General features: G+C 41.4%; 1 protein-coding gene across 1 annotated transcript in view; it reads left to right on the top strand.

The window, feature by feature from the left end:
- The window catches only part of LOC126162673 (coatomer subunit delta), a 116073-nt gene that overhangs the window by 28304 nt on the left and 68556 nt on the right, over nucleotides 1-19213 (top strand). Inside the window, exons 4-5 of the mRNA XM_049919322.1 lie at nucleotides 7707-7886; nucleotides 10831-11039. Coding sequence (XP_049775279.1) covers nucleotides 7707-7886; nucleotides 10831-11039 — 389 coding nt within the window. The remainder of the gene's footprint in view (nucleotides 1-7706; nucleotides 7887-10830; nucleotides 11040-19213) is intronic.

Raw genomic sequence — 19213 nt, 5'->3', positions numbered from 1 at the left:
AATTGTCTTTACTCATTCCATTGTTTACATTCCTAAATGAATTTCAAAAAGAAATCATGTTTTTGTAGTGTGGTGTATGGAAAAGTTTTTCCTCCCTCATAAGGTTTTTATTTATTATTTTATTTATTTATTTTATCATTGAATGTATAAAAGGAAACCATATCCAGTTGATACACTCCTGGAAATTGAAATAAGAACACCGTGAATTCATTGTCCCAGGAAGGGGAAACTTTATTGACACATTCCTGTGGTCAGATACATCACATGATCACACTGACAGAACCACAGGCACATAGACACAGGCAACAGAGCATGCACAATGTCGACACTAGTATAGTGTATATCCACCTTTTGCAGCAATGCAGGCTGCTATTCTCCCATGGAGACGATCGTAGAGATGCTGGATGTAGTCCTGTGGAACGGCTTGCCATGCCATTTCCACCTGGCGCCTCAGTTGGACCAGCGTTCGTGCTGGACGTGCAGACCGCATGAGACGACGCTTCATCCAGTCCCAAACATGCTCAATGGGGGACAGATCCGGAGATCTTGCTGGCTAGGGTAGTTGACTTACACCTTCTAGAGCACGTTGGGTGGCACGGGATACATGCGGACGTGCATTGTCCTGTTGGAACAGCAAGTTCCCTTGCCGGTCTAGGAATGGTAGAACGATGGGTTCGATGACGGTTTGGATGTACCGTGCACTATTCAGTGTCCCCTCGACGATCACCAGTGGTGTACAGCCAGTGTAGGAGATCGCTCCCCACACCGTGATGCCGGGTGTTGGCCCTGTGTGCCTCGGTCGTATGCAGTCCTGATTGTGGCGCTCACCTGCACGGCGCCAAACACGCATACGACCATCATTGGCACCAAGGCAGAAGCGACTCTCATCGCTGAAGACGACACGTCTCCATTCGCCCCTCCATTCACGCCTGTCGCGACACCACTGGAGGCGGGCTGCACGATGTTGGGGCGTGAGCGGAAGACGACCTAACGGTGTGCGGGACCGTAGCCCAGCTTCATGGAGACGGTTGCGAATGGTCCTCGCCGATACCCCAGGAGCAACAGTGTCCCTAATTTGCTGGGAAGTGGCGGTGCGGTCCCCTACGGCACTGCGTAGGATCCTACGGTCTTGGCGTGCATCCGTGCGTCGCTGCGGTCCGGTCCCAGGTCGACGGGCACGTGCACCTTCCGCCGACCACTGGCGACAACATCGATGTACTGTGGAGACCTCACGCTCCACGTGTTGAGCAATTCGGCGGTACGTCCAACCGGCCTCCCGCATGCCCACTATACGCCCTCGCTCAAAGTCCGTCAACTGCACATACGGTTCACGTCCACGCTGTCGCGGCATGCTACCAGTGTTAAAGACTGCGATGGAGCTCCGTATGCCACGGCAAACTGGCTGACACTGACGGCGGCGGTGCACAAATGCTGCGCAGCTAGCGCCATTCGACGGCCAACACCGCGGTTCCTGGTGTGTCCGCTGTGCCGTGCGTGTGATCATTGCTTGTACAGCCCTCTCGCAGTGTCCGGAGCAAGTATGGTGGGTCTGACACACCGGTGTCAATGTGTTCTTTTTTCCATTTCCAGGAGTGTAGTTCCCTAGTTTACCTGTAACATCAAGAAGCACAATTTTTTTATCACCTACAGCTGGAGCAGAAATAGAAAGGATAATAAGTAGTAAAATAAAGAAAAAATCATCAGCAGGAGAAGACATGATCCCTTGCTTCCTTCTCCATAGGTGTAGTAAAGTTATTAGTAAGCCACTGTCGGATATAATAAATGCTTTATTTTTTTATGCAAAATTTCCAAGAAAATTTAAAATGACAAAAGTCATACCAATACATTAAAAGGGATCTAAAGAAGATCCTGGCACTACTGTCCAGCTGCAATGTTCTCAGTATCCAGTAAAATATTTGAGCATGGAATGGCTGCCAGACAAAATTCGTTTCTTAGGAAGAAACTCATTTCTTCTGCCCAGTATCATTTCTAAGAAAATAAATCTAAAGTACTGGAGGGGACTAAGAAATGCTGTTATGGTCCTAGACCCGATGAAGGGAAACTCCTGATGTACACCTCCACGCAGTAGAGTATGGACAACATCACTTCATGTGATGGCTAACATAGACAGGGTCCGAGGGACGACTGGGATAAGTCATCACCCCAGCATTTGCGGGACAGGGCACCTTCTTGCCCTGGAAATGAGAAATGATTTCCAAAGGCGGAAGAACCAGGTGATGGTCAATGGCATAGGATGTGGAAGGCAACGGGAAACCACCACATTAAAGAACTACGGTTATCCCAAGCATCGGCAGTAAACCATGTCAGTATCTTCTGTAAAATTTTCCGGAGATAAAGTAGTCCCCCAATCAGATTTCCGGGTGGGGACTGCAAAAGATACAGACAATGTGAAGGAAAAGAATCCCAATTTTAACATAGCCAGTTGCAATGTGAGAACACTGCTTCAGTGTAGCAAGGTAGAAAATGTGAAACTTGAAATGGAACGACTGGAAATAGATATCCTAGGCATATCAGAGGTGATTTCTGGTCTGGAGAATAGAGAGTCATTCACACCAGAACTGACCAAAATAGACCAGGAATGGGAGGAGCCGGAATAATTTCAAAGAAAAACTATGTGGGTGAAGAACTGGAGGAAGGAATTGTTGGCAAATATGGACTTGGAAGAAGAAATGAAAGAGGAGATTGACTAATCGAGTTCTGCTCGAGGAACCAATTAGTTGGTGCAAACACACTTTTCCAACATCACAAACAAAGAAGATACACATGGAAGGCCCCTGGAGACCTGGGGAGACAACAGATTGATTACATTCTAGTGAAAGCACGTTTTAGGAACTACACTCCTGGAAATGGAAAAAAGAACACATTGACACCAGTGTGTCAGACCCACCATACTTGCTCCGGACACTGCGAGAGGGCTGTACAAGCAATGATCACACGCACGGCACAGCAGACACACCAGGAACCGCGGTGTTGGCCGTCGAATGGCGCTAGCTGCACAGCATTTGTGCACCGCCGCCGTCAGTGTCAGCCAGTTTGCCGTGGCATACGGAGCTCCATCGCAGTCTTTAACACTGGTAGCATGCCGCGACAGCGTGGACGTGAACTGTATGTGCAGTTGACGGACTTTGAGCGAGGGCGTATAGTGGGCATGCGGGAAGCCGGGTGGACGTACCGCCGAATTGCTCAACACGTGGGGCGTGAGGTCTCCACAGTACATCGATGTTGTCGCCAGTGGTCGGCGGAAGGTGCATGTGCCCGTCGACCTGGGACCGGACCGTAGCGACGCACGGATGCACGCCAAGACCGTAGGATCCTACGCAGTGCCGTAGGGGACCGCACCGCCACTTCCCAGCAAATTAGGGACACTGTTGCTCCTGGGGTATCGGCGAGGACCATTCGCAACCGTCTCCATGAAGCTGGGCTACGGTCCCGCACACCGTTAGGCCGTCTTCCGCTCACGCCCCAACATCGTGCAGCCCGCCTCCAGTGGTGTCGCGACAGGCGTGAATGGAGGGACGAATGGAGACGTGTCGTCTTCAGCGATGAGAGTCGCTTCTGCCTTGGTGCCAATGATGGTCGTATGCGTGTTTGGCGCCGTGCAGGTGAGCGCCACAATCAGGACTGCATACGACCGAGGCACACAGGGCCAACACCCGGCATCATGGTGTGCGGAGCGATCTCCTACACTGGCCGTACACCACTGGTGATCGTCGAGGGGACACTGAATAGTGCATGGTACATCCAAACCGTTCTACCATTCCTAGACCGGCAAGGGAACTTGCTGTTCCAACAGGACAATGCACGTCCGCATGTATCCCGTGCCACTAGAAGGTGTAAGTCAACTACCCTGGCCAGCAAGATCTCCAGATCTGTCCCCCATTGAGCATGTTTGGGACTGGATGAAGCGTCGTCTCACGCGGTCTGCACGTCCAGCACGAACGCTGGTCCAACTGAGGCACAAGGTGGAAATGGCATGGCAAGCCGTTCCACAGGACTACATCCAGCAACTCTACGATCGTCTCCATGGGAGAATAGCAGCCTGCATTGCTGCGAAAGGTGGATATACACTGTACTAGTGCCGACATTGTGCATGCTCTGTTGCCTGTGTCTATGTGCCTGTGGTTGTGCCAGTGTGATCATGTGACGTATCTGACCCCAGGAATGTGTCAATAAAGTTTCCCCTTCCTGGGACAATGAATTCATGGTGTTCTTATTTCAATTTCCAGGAGTGTAGATAAAAGATTGCAGGAGCCATCCATCTGCAGACATAGGCAGTGATCATTACCTGGTCCTGATGAAAAGTTCACTGAGATTCAAACGGTTAAAGAAGCAGCCAGTAAAACTTAAATGGGAACTAGAAAAACTGAAGCCTGAGGGACTGGCAAAGCGCTATGCTCATGAAACAGACAACAAAGCTAAGAATTTTCAACATGGTGGAGTAAATGAAGACTGGGATCAAATTAAATCTGGTATATACAAAGCAGCAGAAAAGATAATTCAAAGAACTGAACCCAAAAACAAGAGGAAATGGATTACAGCAGATATTATTGAGCTTATAGAAAACAGGAGATTATACAAAAACGCAACTGATGAACAAGGAAAAGTTGAATACAGAAGAATAAGGAATTTAGTTAACAGAGAAGCAAGGAAAGCAAAAGAAAATTTTCTGTAAGAAATGTGCAGAGAAGTGGAAGAAAATAAGCAACCGGAAGAACTGATTTAGCCTGCAGAACAGCAAATCAATTTTTTAACGAACGTAAAACAACACCCTCAGGCACAATAGAAAATAAAGGGGGGAAAATGCTCTTTGGTGAAGACATGGTGAAGAAATAGGAAGAATACGTAGAGGAGTTGTATGCCGGAACACCTCTTTTGGAGCAAGTAATAGGAAGAGAAGAGCAAGTAGACAAAGATGACAAGGGAGATGACATTCTGCAAGAAGAATTTGACAGAGCCCTAAAAGAACTATGGGACAACAAAGCAATGGGTATTGATGACATCCTTGCAGAACTAGTAAAGAATGCTGGTGACAGCATGAAAATGATGCTGCTTACTTATTGGGTCCATGTATAACACAGGAGAGATACCGACAGACTTCCAGAAATGTATCATTGTTCCTATACCAAAAAAGGCAGCAGCTACAAAATGCGAATAGTACCAAACTCTAAGCCTGCATCAAAAATTCTCATAAAAATAGTTCTGAAGAGAATTGAAGAGAAGGTGGAGGATATTCTGAGTGAAGATCAGTTTGGTTTCAGAAGGGGATTGGGAACAAGAGAGGTGATTCTGGCACTGAGACTCATTATCCAAAAGCAGTTACAAAAAAATAAATCAACTTATATTGCCTTTATAGACATGGAAAAGGCATTTGATAACTTTATCTGGCAAGAGATGTTCAGAGTTCTGAGGAAAAGTGGAATAAAGCACAAAGACATCCGTGTGATACTCAGTTTCTATAAGAATGAGGTGGCAGTCATTAGGAACTGTCACCAGGAACAAGAAGCAAATATTAGAAATGGGGTAAGGCAAGGATGTGCTCTCTCTCCTCTTATATTCAATGCTTACATCCAGGAAGCTATAGACCAAGTTCAAGAAAGTACCGAGGTGGGATCAAAATTAATGGGCAGAAGATAGACATGCTACATTATGCAGATGATATTGCTATAGCCACGGAGACAAAAGAAGATCTAGAGGAAGTACTCAGAACAATGGAAAAAATTCTATGCAGTCAGTATGGAATGAGAATAAACAAGAAAAAGACTAAAGTGATAGTATGCAGTACAGGAGCAGAATATGAATTGGAAGAGAGGAGCTGGAAGTGAGAGAGGAATTTACTTACTTGGGAAGGAAAACCTCCCTGTTTTCCTTTCCCTGTTGCTTCATAACCTGGGTTGTGAGTAACTGAATCTACTTTCCCTTCTTCCATTTCTTACCCCTCTCTCCTCCCTGATGAAGGAACATTTGTTCCGAAAGCTAGGAACATAAATTTTCGGTTCTGTTTTTTGTGTATCTATCGGCTGTACTGACAAGGGAACATCCCCATCGCACCCCCCTCAGATTTAGTTATTAGTTGGCACAATGGATAGGCCTTGAAAAACTGAACACAGATCAATCGAGAAAACAGGAAGAAGTTGTGTGGAACTATGGAAAAATAAGCAAAATATACAAACTGTGTCATCCATGCGTAACATAGGCAATATTAAGGGCAATGTGAGGCGAGGAGCGCCGTGGTCCCGTGGTTAGCGTGAACAGCTGCGGAACGAGAGGTCCTTGGTTCAAATCTGCCCTCCACTGAAAATTTTGCTTTCTTTATTTTCGCAAAGTTATGATCTGTCCATTCGTTCATTGACGTCTCTGTTCACTGTAATAAGTTTAGTGTCTGTGTTTTGCGACCGCACCGCAAAACCGTGTGATTAGTTGACGAAAGGACGTGCCCCTCCAATGGGAACCGAAAACATTTGATCGCAAGGTCATAGGTCAACCGATTCCTCCACAGGAAAACACGTCTGATATTTTGTATACGACACTGGTGACAGCATGTGCGTCACATGACAGGAATGTGTTGTCGACCCACCTAACTAGTACACTTGGCGAATGGGTGAAAAGTTTCTTCTACCTTGCCCGATTTAGGTTTTCTTGTGGATGTAATAATCACTCCAAAAAAGTGATGAAAACATAAGAGTTTTTCACATAAACTGAAAATAAAAAGTTAAAATTTTCGACCGAGGGAAGATTTGAACCAAGGACCTCCGTTCCACAGCTGCTCACGCTAACCACGGGACCACGGAGCTCCTCGCCTTACAGTGCTCTTAATATTGCCTATCTTACGCATGGACGACCCAGTTTGTATATTTTGCTTATTTTTTCATAGTTCCACACAACTTCTTCCTGTTTTCTTGATCGATCTGTGTTCAGTTTTTCAAGGCCTATCCACTGTGCCAACTTATAACTAAATCTGAGGGGGGTGCGATGGGGATGTTCCCTTGTGAGTTGAGGTAGGTACTGGCCAGCCCCTCTATCTCTTTGTTAGTATTTGTTTCCCATCTTTATATTAAAAAAGCAGTGAGAACAGTCTTGTACAAGCATCAAGGCAAACCTGTAAACCACTCTTTAAAAACATACTGCCTCTCCCTAGTCAATACATTTTTCAACTGCTCTGCTTTTTTAAACAAAATATCAATAGATCGGACTAGAACCTGGATACACACCACCGTGACACAAGGCCAAAGAGATAGAAAGGTCAATTCCCCATTCAACTAAACTGTACAATAACTAACTTAAAGACCAATGTTAACAAATCATTGCTTCTACAGTGTACAAGAGTCTCTTCAGTGTGATCTATAAACCAATGTGATGTATACTAAGTGAACAATTGTTGTGTGTGTACATGTTCTTTATCATGTTGTACACTTCTGTATATTGAATGACTGAGTAAGAATACATGTGTAATATATCTTCCGTGTGATGTATACTATGTGTAAGAATGTTGTACGTGTGTGTATTTTTCGTAATCTGCTTGACTTGTCCCATATTATGTTGTACAGTTCTGTACATTGAATGATTGAGTGGATTGACAAAGATACAGTACAATTGTATGATTAATTTGTAAAACAGACAAGAGAACTTATTTTGAAGTGTAATTAAATTCTCACTTATTTCTAAAATTATTCTCGTTGTACTTGCAGATCCCAGAGTACTGCCGAAGCATGGATGAAGCGGAAATTGCTGATAATGCATTTAACCTCATTTTTGCATTTGATGAAATTGTAGCTTTGGGCTATCGGGAAAGTGTGAACCTAGCACAAATTCGCACCTTTGTGGAAATGGACTCCCATGAAGAAAAGGTTTACCAAGCTGTGAGACAGGTATAACAGACATTATATATATTAGCAATTTTCAGTGTCCACAATCCTTTTATTCACTGTACTTAATTTTTCATAAGATTCCAGTGAATGTAAAAAGTTATTTGGTTTCTGTACAGGAATGAGAGGGGAAGAAAGCTAACCATCACAACAAGGTGGTGATTCACCATAACAGCAGATAACACTCAGGGTTGCATACAAAGTTACTTGTCAGTTGTTTCATCAAATATTATTTAGATTATTCAGACTTTCCTATTCCTGCCTGTTAGACAACTACTTCTGACCTCTGATACCAGCCACAGCAGTCCCTTGGGGGTGAATGAGTTGGAATGTATATACATGTAACAGGTGTTGTGCGGCTCCATTTTAGAACTCATTCTGTTCATTTCTATACTTGTTTTGTAAGAGGGAAGTGCTACCTACAGGCACCTCATCAGATTCACATTGCCCATGTTTTGATTGTTTCAGATTGCTAGCCATTAGTATTTCAATTTCATGTGTGGAATTTGCAAATGTGCATTTGATTTAGGTAATAGCTTGAATGCCGTAGTTATCAAAGAAGATAATCTATTAGCTATGTTGTGATTGGTGTGTTTTGAAGTTGCCATTCAACTATAGAGAATGACGACTTTTTCGGGATGAGAAGTACCTACTGTGTCAAATTCAGATTGAGATTTTATCCGATTTTGACACGGAAGTTTACTGAGAACTATTTATTCTAGGATTCCATTGCAAAGGACTTCGTAGCCATATTAGCAACTTTTGTGCCCATCCTCTGTGGGTGCACTGTCAACAGAGAGCTCTAGATTACCACACTTCCTTTGTCAGAAAAGTTCTAGGCAGTGTTTTTTTATTTCTGAGTTTTCAATAATAAGAAAGAACAAACGTTGTTTTTGTGACCTGGTATGTGCACATCCTTGAAATGACCTTTCCCATGTTTCTGCGCAAACTCACCATGTGGCAGCTTGTGCTTAGCAACACACTGTTTGAGTTCTTGGTGCAATGGTTATAGTGGCACATGGATGCTGATTGTGAGCAAAGACTGAACATTGAGGTTTGTGTTCAGCTTGGGAAAACTCCTAGTAAAACATGCATAATGATTAAGCAAGCATATGCACGTTAGTCACTTTCAAGAAGTCATGTTTTTGAGTGGCACAAAAGGTTTTGCGAAGGCAGAGATTCATTGCAAGACGATGCAAGAGCTGATCGCCTATCTACAGCACATACCAGTGGAAACATGGAGCATGTAAGGCAGTTATTACAAGAAGACAATGATGTAACTGTGTGTGTGATATCATAACTCTTAATCTGGATTGTGATGTTTGTCATAAGATTTTATGCAAAGATATAGGGAAACACAAACTTTGTGCAAAACTCATTTCTAAGCACTAACAGATGAACAGAAAGAGGAAAGATAAAGAATTCCTGCTGAATTATTGAACAGAGCCAGATGTGATCCTACATTTCTGTCGAAGGTTTACAGCTGGGGATGAAAGTTGGTGCTACCAGTGTAACCCTCACACACAGCATCAAAGTTCCGAATGGCGAGTCCTGGATCACGAACCTAAAAAAAAAATCAAATGGCAACCTGCAAGAATAGAGGCTCTGTTGATTGCATTCTTTGATAGTTAAGGATTAGTTAACCATGACTATGCTCCTCCAAGTCAAACAGTGAACCAAACTCTTTAATCAAAGTCGTGAAACATTTGTGACAAGGAATTCGATATTGCCGCCCTGATTTGTGACATTCTCAGGACTGGTTCTTACTGCATGACTACGCAAGGCTCAATCTGCTTTATCTGTTACCAAGTATCTAGCCAGACATTCTGTTATTGCCATCCCACATCTGCCACTTTTGTCTGACCTCTCAACTTAAGATTTTTTCTTTTTCCATGAGTGGAAAGGTGACAGAAAGGAAAGCTTAATCAGGATATCGTAGGCATCCAATGGGCTATGAAAAATTAGCTTACGAGCATCGTACTTGAAAATCTCCCTGCTTTCTTTCAAGATCCCCAGAAACATTGGTAACTGTGGATAGATAGCCAAGGAGACTACTTTGATAGGAACTAGGACCATACTTGGTAAGTGCAATTATGTAACTTTTCTGGCAAAGGGAGTATAATCCCCATTTGTTGTACTGAAATTAATGTCCTTTGGTCATAGTGATTGTGATAAAAGAGAAGCATTTACTTATCAAACACAAGCAGAAACAACTGGAGGAGGACAGATGACAGATAAGCAACTTTTACATTGTAGTCAGTTTATTATTGAATAAATTAACTGACAGTGTTAACTACAGGTGATTCATTATACATAACTCATATTTTCTTCACCAAAATAAAAAGAAAACTTTCGTTATTTATCACTCTCTCCACTCTTCAGAATTTGTTCTTTGTGGTTTCTGTTGTTTCCTAAACTAAACACACCATAGAAAGCATTTAGAGAGTGGGGAGCACAGAAGGTGGAAAGCAATGTCAGTGGAAGGACTGATGAGCTAAAATTGTGGAGTTTGACGGAGCATGCCCATAATGTGTGCCATCTTTTGCTAAGCCAAGTTTGGGTATCTTTTAAACAGATTTTGTGTTCTTGTGTTTTATGACATCATCTCTTAATTTTTCCATTATTTTTGCTGTTACCACTGTTCTTATTGAAATTATTATGTGAGAAACCTCACTCACTAATAATGCTCATGTTGTGCGACACATATTGTTAAGCTGCAATCAACTTCAGGTATTTGCTTTTCACTGTTGCATTTCTCAAATTGTAGCTCTAATAAGCCTTGAAATAGGAATAAGGATTCATTTGTATTTGAGAAATTCGTTATTGTCATTTTAGTGATGTTGACTCTGCTGACATACCATGTTCACTTTCTGTTTCACGAAGTGTTGCAGCAATTCTAGAAGTAATGAATATACCAATGTGTTATGTTAACATTCCTCCATTTCAGACTCAAGAAAGAGAAGCGAAGAATAAGATGAGAGAAAAGGCAAAGGAATTGCAACGACAGAGGATGGAGGCCTCCAAAAAAGGCATAAAGAGCCCAGGGTATGGGGGAGGTGGCTTTGGGAGTGGTGCAGGATTCACACCTTCACCAATTGTTGGGGATTCAGCAAATTTGTCACCTGAAATTAGCAAACCCAGCTTCACTGCCATTCAGTAAGTAATCAGAAATTTCTGCATTGTATGAGGTGGTCACAAGTAGCTAATTGCCCCACAGTGTATAAAGTTACTATCGTGGTTGTACTGCCACAACTCCTCAGTGATGCTGGATGATTTGAAGTCTTATTTTTTAAAAATTGTTTCAATTGATAGTTCTCAAAGCTCAATAACAGATGCAATGCCATTGATTTAAGCTTGAGGTTATTTGACATTTACTAGCTTCAAAACACATCATCATCATCATCGTCATCATCATCATCATCAGTTCCCCCTATCATTTCTGTTAGTATTTCACAAAGACCGGACTAGTAATCACGCTGGATTAACTCTATAAAAGGTGACAACATATTTTGTAAACAGTTCCCTTACAAACTCATTGCTTGTATCTCTGCACATTATATGAGGTTTGGAACTTAAATAGTGGCAACTATTTATTCACAACCAATACAAAAGAGTTACATGTTTGCACCTGTTCCTGTCCATTAAAATAGTCACCAGCATTGTGTAGGACCTGTGCCAGTCATGTGGAAGGTGTAATACACCGTTAGTAGAGCCTGTTCTGTTGTGGTATGAAAGGAGCGGTCTTACTGCCTGTTGAATCTCTGGAACAGTTCTGAAGCAAATGCCACGACGTGGTTTCTTCATCTTCGGAATCAAATCAAAGTCACAAGGACTTAAGTCCGGGGAGTATGGTGGATGGTACAGTACTTTCCAGTCCCATCGACCAAACAAAGCAGCCACAGCTTGCCCTATATGTGCCCGCACATTGTCTTGCAAAATGATGGGTGGGTTGTGCAGAAAGTGTCACCGCTTCTTTCACAAAGCTGGTCACAGGTGATGCTCCAGAAACAAACAGTAATACAACTTAAGTCCTTGTGACTTTGTCTTGATTCCAGAGATGAAGGAACCACTTCATGGCACTCATTTCAGAACTGTTCCAGAGATTCGACAGGCAGTAGACCACTCCATTCGCACCATCAACAGAACTGGCTCTGCTAACAGTATACTACGCCTTCCACATCGCTGGCAATGGGTTCTACACAACACTGGTGACTACTTTGAAGGACAGTTACTGGTGCAAACATGTAACTCTTTTGTATCATTTGTGAATAAATAGTTGCCACTCTTTTAAGTTCCAACCCTCGCATTTCCACAATTCATGATTTGCCAGTTCTTGATGATGGCTTACTTAGTGAGTCAGTAACAAACTGATATGTTACCAGAACAATTACTAGGTGCTGACTCTTACACACAGGTTTTATGACAGGTGTATACACAGAGATGTTGACAGAGTGGTTGGCAGGCACAAACGCCCAGGCCTATTTTCCATGATAAACAAGCTTAAGGATAACTGGTGAAATCATTAACTATGTATTAATTTATAATGATACAAATTGTCAAATGTAGCACTAAAGGCATTCTAATGAACCAAATAATGAAATGAAATGATCATATGGCAATGACGGCTGGGAGTCACCACCTGGGGAAATTTGGCTGCCGAGTTGCAAGTCTTTTCAGTTGATGCCACATTGGGTGATTTGAACATGGCACGTCAATTGTAGGCACTGAAAATCTTGTAAGTCCATTCAGTTAAATTTTGTAGGTGAAGCAAAAGTGGTTTCTTAAAAAATAATGTAAAGTGATACAGGAAATTGCTACATGTGTAACTGTATAGTAGAAGCGTAGTTATTGACAGATTAGAAAAATCCACATACTTCCAAAACTTTCTTTGATTGTGGAGTTACTGGCTACTGGAATTAAGAGTTTTCACAGACAGAGGGAGCTATGAGGTTTTCATTGCCTACCATTGATATGTCGGTAGTCAATTACCAATTTCTCTTAAAAGAAAGTGTTTCATTTAAACTGAATGGTCCATTTGAATTAGCATAGCGTAAATAATTTACCAACTAATAAGTCCTAATGAACTATTGTCTAACTTCACACATGAAAACAACAAACACATTGTCCCTGTTGTATCCCCAAACAACTAGCAATAAGTGATAAGTTGTGGCAGAACCATTAGGCACATCTCCCCTTGCTCCGAGGTCAATTAACAGAGGAGTGGTTGTGACAGAATGTTTAAAAAGTGGTGTACAACATGTAAGGCTAAAATTACAAGAAAGAGTTTGCTGTGAACATGTGTATTGCCCAATATGTACAAGAGAATTTTAAGCCAAAGGTGTGACGGTGATCTGGAATGTGCTGCTAAAGATGCTACAGCTTCATTCCATACTACTAGATATGCACATCTAAACTGGTAGAAAGTTATATGATTAAAAATTTTCAGCTGTTTGAACTAAAATGGAGGTAATTATTGTTAACACCTTTTTTCTCTTTATATTTGATAATATGTTGCATTCTTTGGCATTGTGCAACAATAACGATGGATAGCTCAGATAGAAGTTAAGTAAAACTTGATATTTCAATCTGGAGGAGGGAATTCAAGTTACACTTTCTAAGTTTCGATGAAGTGCAAGTGAAACTGCTCAAATTTTGACACACTATCTTTTGCAGTGTGTGGAAAAATGAAAACGTGAAGAAAAGTTGGTTTGTTGTACTGCTGAGAACTCTACAGTAATTTAGGTAATGTGAAGAGAAAGGGGAATGAAAATATTTTGTAAAGGCATTTGACCCAAACTCTTTGCCTTTACAAATGCCTGCTTGTGTGTGTGTGTGTGTGTGTGTGTGTGTGTGAGAGAGAGAGAGAGAGAGAGAGAGAGAGAGAGAGAGAGAGAGAGAGAGAGCGCGCGCGCGAGTGTATACCTGTCCTTTTTTCCCCCTAAGGTAAGTCTTTCCGCTCCCGGGATTGGAATGATTCCTTACCCTCTCCCTTAAAACCCACATCCTTTCGTCTTTCCCTCTCCTTCCCTCTTTCCTGATGAAGCAACCGTTGGTTGCGAAAGCTTGAATTTTGTGTGTATGTTTGTGTGTCTATCAATCTGCCAGTGCTTTCGTTTGGAAGTCACATCATCTTTGTTTTTAGAAATAAGTATTTACTTACTTTGACCAAAGTAAACAATTGCCTCTACCTACCTCAAAACTAAAGCAGCCGCTACTGATTACAAGGGGGAACATGCATTTTTGTGATTAAATAAAGTAAATATATTCAGCTGATTTCTAGTTGAAAATGTTCAGCACATTCCTCCTGTTTCAATTATTTTTGGAACTTTTACAAATTGAGGACAAAAAACAAGCAATTGATGACATTTGTTGTCTCCGTCAGTTTTGGCAGTTTTAAAGGAATGGAGAACAAAACATGAAAATTGAGGACTGTCCCAGAAAATGAAGACTTCTGGTCATCTAAGTTTAACGATTAAAAGTATAATAGATTTGCATTGTTGTGCCGTTGGATGGTGGCAGATGTGGAGGGGGGTGGGGATATCGTGGAGACCAATGGTAGTAAAAAAGAGGGGGCATCATTTTTCAGTTCTTGTCTGTTGCAGGAGAACATATAACAATGGCCCTGCAGAAGATACAGTATGTGACCTACATCAGCTCATGGTTGTCTAACGGAGACTATACACTCTTACATTATGTTCCAAAAAGTAATTAAAAATTGAAATAACTAAATCGTGTTTGGACTAGTAGGCCAGAAAATGGATGAACCAGCTAAAGAACATGGCAGCATACAGTTTGATTATAATCCATATTGCAATATAGTTCACCCATGTTTATCATCTCCCCCCAGCCCCCATGAACCATGGACCTTGCCATTGGTGGGGAGGCTTGCATGCCTCAGCGATGCAGATAGCCATACCGTAGGTACAACCACAATGGAGGGGTATCTGTTAAGAGGCCAGACAAACGTGTGGTTCCTGAAGAGGGGCAGCAGCCTTTTCAGTAGTTGCAGGGCAACAGTCTGGATAATTGACTGATCTGGCCTTGGAACACTAACCAAAACGGCCTTGCTGTGCTGGTACTGTGAACAGCTGAAAGCAAGGGGAAACTACAGCCATAATTTTTCCTGAGGGCATGAAGATTTACTGTATGGTTAAATGAAGATGGCGACCTCTTGGGTAAAATATTCCGGAGGTAAAATAGTCCTCCATTGGGATCTCTGGGCGGGGACTACTCAGGAGGATGTTGTTATCAGAGAAAGAAAACTGGCGTTCTACATCGGAGCGTGGAATATCAGATCCTTTAATCGTGGAGGTAGGTTAGAAAATTTAAAAGGGGAAATGGATAGGTTAAAGTTAGATATAGTGGGAATTAGTGAAATTCGGTGGCAGGAGGAACAAGACTTTTGGTCAGGTGAATACAGGGTTATAAATACAAAATCAAATAGGGGTAATGCAGGAGTAGGTTTAATAATGAATAGGAAAATAGGAATTCAGGTAAGCTACTACAAACAGCATAGTGAACGCATTATTGTGGCCAAGATAGAGATGAGGCCCACACCTACCACAGTAGTACAAGTTTATATGCCAACTAGCTCCGCAGATGACGAAGAGATTGATGAAATGTGTGATGAGATAGAAGAAATTATTCAGATAGTGAAGGGAGGCGAAAATTTAATAGTCATTGGTGACTGGAATTCGATAGTAGGAAAAGGGAGAGAAGGAAACATAGTAGGTGAATATGGATTGGGGGGAAGAAATGAAAGAGGAAGCCGCCTGGTAGAATTTTGCTCAGAGCCTAAAGAATCATGAAAGACGGTTGTATACATGGAAGAAGCCTGGAGGTACTAGAAGGTATCAGATAGATTATATGTTGGTTAGATAGAGATTCAGGAACCAGGTTTAAATTGTAAGACATTTCCAGGGGCAGATGTGGACTCTGACCACAATCTACTGGTTTTGAAATGTAGATTAAAACTGAAGAAACTGGAAAAACGTGGGAATGTGAGGAGATGGGACCTGGATAAACTGAAAGAACCAGAGGTTGTAGAGAGCTTCAGGGAGAGCATTAGGAAACGACTGACAAGAATGGGGGAAAGAAATACAGTAGAAGAAGAATGGGTAGCTATGAGAGACGAAATAGTGAAGGTAGCGGAGGATCAAGTAGGTAAAAAGATGAGGACTAATAGGAATCCTTGGGTAACAGAAGAGATATTGAATTAATTGATGATAGGAGAAAATATAAAAATGCAGTAAATGAAGCAGGCAAAAAGGAATACAAACGTCTCAAAAATGAGATCGACAGGAAGTGCAAAATGGCTAAACAGGGATGTCTAGAGGACAAATGTAAGGATGTAGAGGCACATATCACTAGGGGTAAGATAGATACTGCGTAAGGGAAAATTAAATAGACCTTTGGAGAAAAGAGAACCACTTGTATGAATATCAAGAGCTCAGATGGAAACCCAGTTCTAAGCAAGAAAGGGAAAGCAGAAAGGTGGAACGAGTATATAGAGGGTCAATACAAGGGCAATGTTCTTGAGGACAATATTATAGAAATGGAAGAGAATGTAGATGAAGATGAAATAGGTGATATGATACTGCATGAAGAGTTTGACAGAGGAGTAGACAACATTCCATTAGAACTACTGGCAGCGTTGGAGAGCCAGGCCTAACAAAACTCTATCATCTGGTGAGCAAGATGTACGAGACAGGCGAAATACTCTCAGATTTCAAGAAGAACATAATAATTCCAATCCCAAAGAAAGCAGGTGTTGACAGATGTGAAAATTGCCGAACTATCAGTTTAATAAGCCATGACTGCAAAATACAACACGAATTCTTTACAGACGAATGGAAAAACTGGTAGAAGCCAACCTCGGGGAAATCAGTTTGGGTTCCGCAGAAATGTTGGAACACGTGAGGCAATAATGACCCTATGACTTATCTTAGAAAATAGATTAAGGAAAAGCAAACCTATGTTTCTAGCATTTGTAGACTTAGAGAAAGCTTTTGATAATGCTGACTGGCATACTCTCTTTCAAATTCTGAAGGTGGCAGGGGTAAAATACAAGGAGCGAAAGGCTATTTACAATTGTATGAATATCAAGAGCTCAGATGGAAGCCAGAACAGAAACAGAAACCAGATGGTGGTTATAAGAGTTGAGGGGCATGAAAGGGAATCAGTGGTTGGGAAGGGAGTGCGACAGGGTTGTAGCCTATGCCCAATGTTATTCAATCTGTATATTGAGCAAGCAGTAAAGGAAACAAAAGAAAAATTCAGTGTTGAAATTAAAATCCATGGAGAAGAAATAAAAACTGAGGTTCGCCGATGACATTGTAATTCTGTCGGAGACAGCAAAGGACCTGGAAGAGCAGCTGTACGGAATGGACAGTGTCTGGAAAGGATGATATAAGAGGGACATCAACAAAAGCAAAACAAGAATAATAGAATGTAGTTGAATTAAATTGGGAGATGCTGCAGGAATTAGATTAGGAAATGAGATGCTTAAAGTAGTAAATGAGTTTTGCTATTTGGGGAGCAAAATAACTGATGATGGTTGAAGTAGAGGGGATGAAAAATGTAAGGTTAGGTTAGGTTAGATTAGAGACTTACAATGGCAAGGAAAGCGTTCCTGAAGAAGAGAAATTTATTACCATTGAGTATAGATTTAAGTGGCAGGAAGTCGTTTCTGAAAGTATTTGTATCGAGTGTAGCTATGTATGGAAGTGAAACATGGACGATAAATAGTTTAGACAAGAAGAGAATAGAAGCTTTAGAAATGTGGTGCTACAGAAGAATGCTGAAGATTAGATGGGTGGATCACATAACTAATGAGGAGGTATTGAATAGAATTGGAGAGAAGAGAAATTTGTGGCACAACTTGAGTAGAAGAAGGGATCGGTTGGTAGGGCGTATTCTGAGGCATCAAGGGATCACCAATTTAGTATTGGAGGGCAGTGTGGAGGGTAAAAATCTTAGAGGGAGACCAAGAGATGAATACACTAAACAGATTCAGAAGGATGTAGGTTGCAGTAGGTACTGGGAGATGAAGCAGCTTGCACAGGATAGAGTAGCATGGAGAGCTGCATCAAACCAGTGTCAGGACTGAAGATGACGACGACAACAAGAACAACAACAACAACAACAACAACATATTTATCATAGTTTTTAGGTAGTGACAAGAAAACCAGTAGGAACTAGTATTAGGTAAAACTAACTAAAACTTGGAATTGTTAATCAGTATTTCGCCAAATCTTGTTTAAGGCACCATAAGTGAAAACTATGACCATGAATCAGCTTATTCCTACAGCTGACTGTGGTGAAATTTTGAAATCCGGCAGCTCTTTAAATAATCATGTTCCCCAAGATGATCTTGAAAATATTAAAAGTCCTAATTTGATTCTCTTATACAACATTGCTTGTGTTGAAACCATACACTCCACCTTCTGAATGTTTCAAGCGTGTTAAAATTGAAATTGCTTCATCCAGGAATTTCCACGATTGTTATAAAACTGAAATTGAAAATCATAAGTGTCTTAACAACCTGTGTGGCAGAATCTCCATCTACAGAGCCACAGAAAAACTACTGAAAAGCTATGTTCCTATGTAGTTCCAGGCTGCTCTCTTCCAATTTAACGTATTTTGTACTGTCAATTTCACCACAAGGTACAGTTATGAACGTTAATTCATAAAATTACGACATGTATAAAATGTTGGTTTCATGCAACTTTTTAATGTTCTAAAAACAAATGTTTATCCTAGGTTTGATTCAGAATTCGGAACTGATTTTACGTTGTTTTCCATTTGGTGTTTATGAATGTACACTGTACTGTGCACAAATTATGTGAAAACTAATTACTAAGTTCCTTAATAGTAATTAGTATACAAACAAAATCTAGAAAATGTGTCTGCTTATGTAATGTATTTATATGTATTACTTAGTTCTGTCATATGGTGTTGTGTTCATGCAATTCAATTATTTTAAATATAAATCAATTAATTACATCATTCTGCTGATTTCCACACTTTTAGTGCAGCATTTGACCATTACTGTGCTTGTAGCTGTACCAAACAATAGCATTCGTTAGTGGCTGTAATATAACACCTACATTGTGATTTTCTCATGTTGCATTAACGGATAGAACTAACATTCAAATTATTGTATTTTTTAATCAGCAGAGTTTATATTTTCTGTAATTTTTCTAATAACTAATGCAGCAATGGGGTTGTTTTTTCATGACCTTTAAAATGATGCTATTTGGGTTTTTTCCTATATGGATTGGTATCCTCGTTTGTTTCCAGTGATGCACAGAAATGGCTTCTTTTCAATT

Source organism: Schistocerca cancellata, chromosome 2 (genome assembly GCF_023864275.1).
Source record: "Schistocerca cancellata isolate TAMUIC-IGC-003103 chromosome 2, iqSchCanc2.1, whole genome shotgun sequence".
Lineage (NCBI taxonomy): Eukaryota > Metazoa > Arthropoda > Insecta > Orthoptera > Acrididae > Schistocerca > Schistocerca cancellata.
The sequence above is the reverse complement of the archived record's forward strand: the minus strand, read 5'-3'. Positions and strand labels throughout refer to the sequence as shown.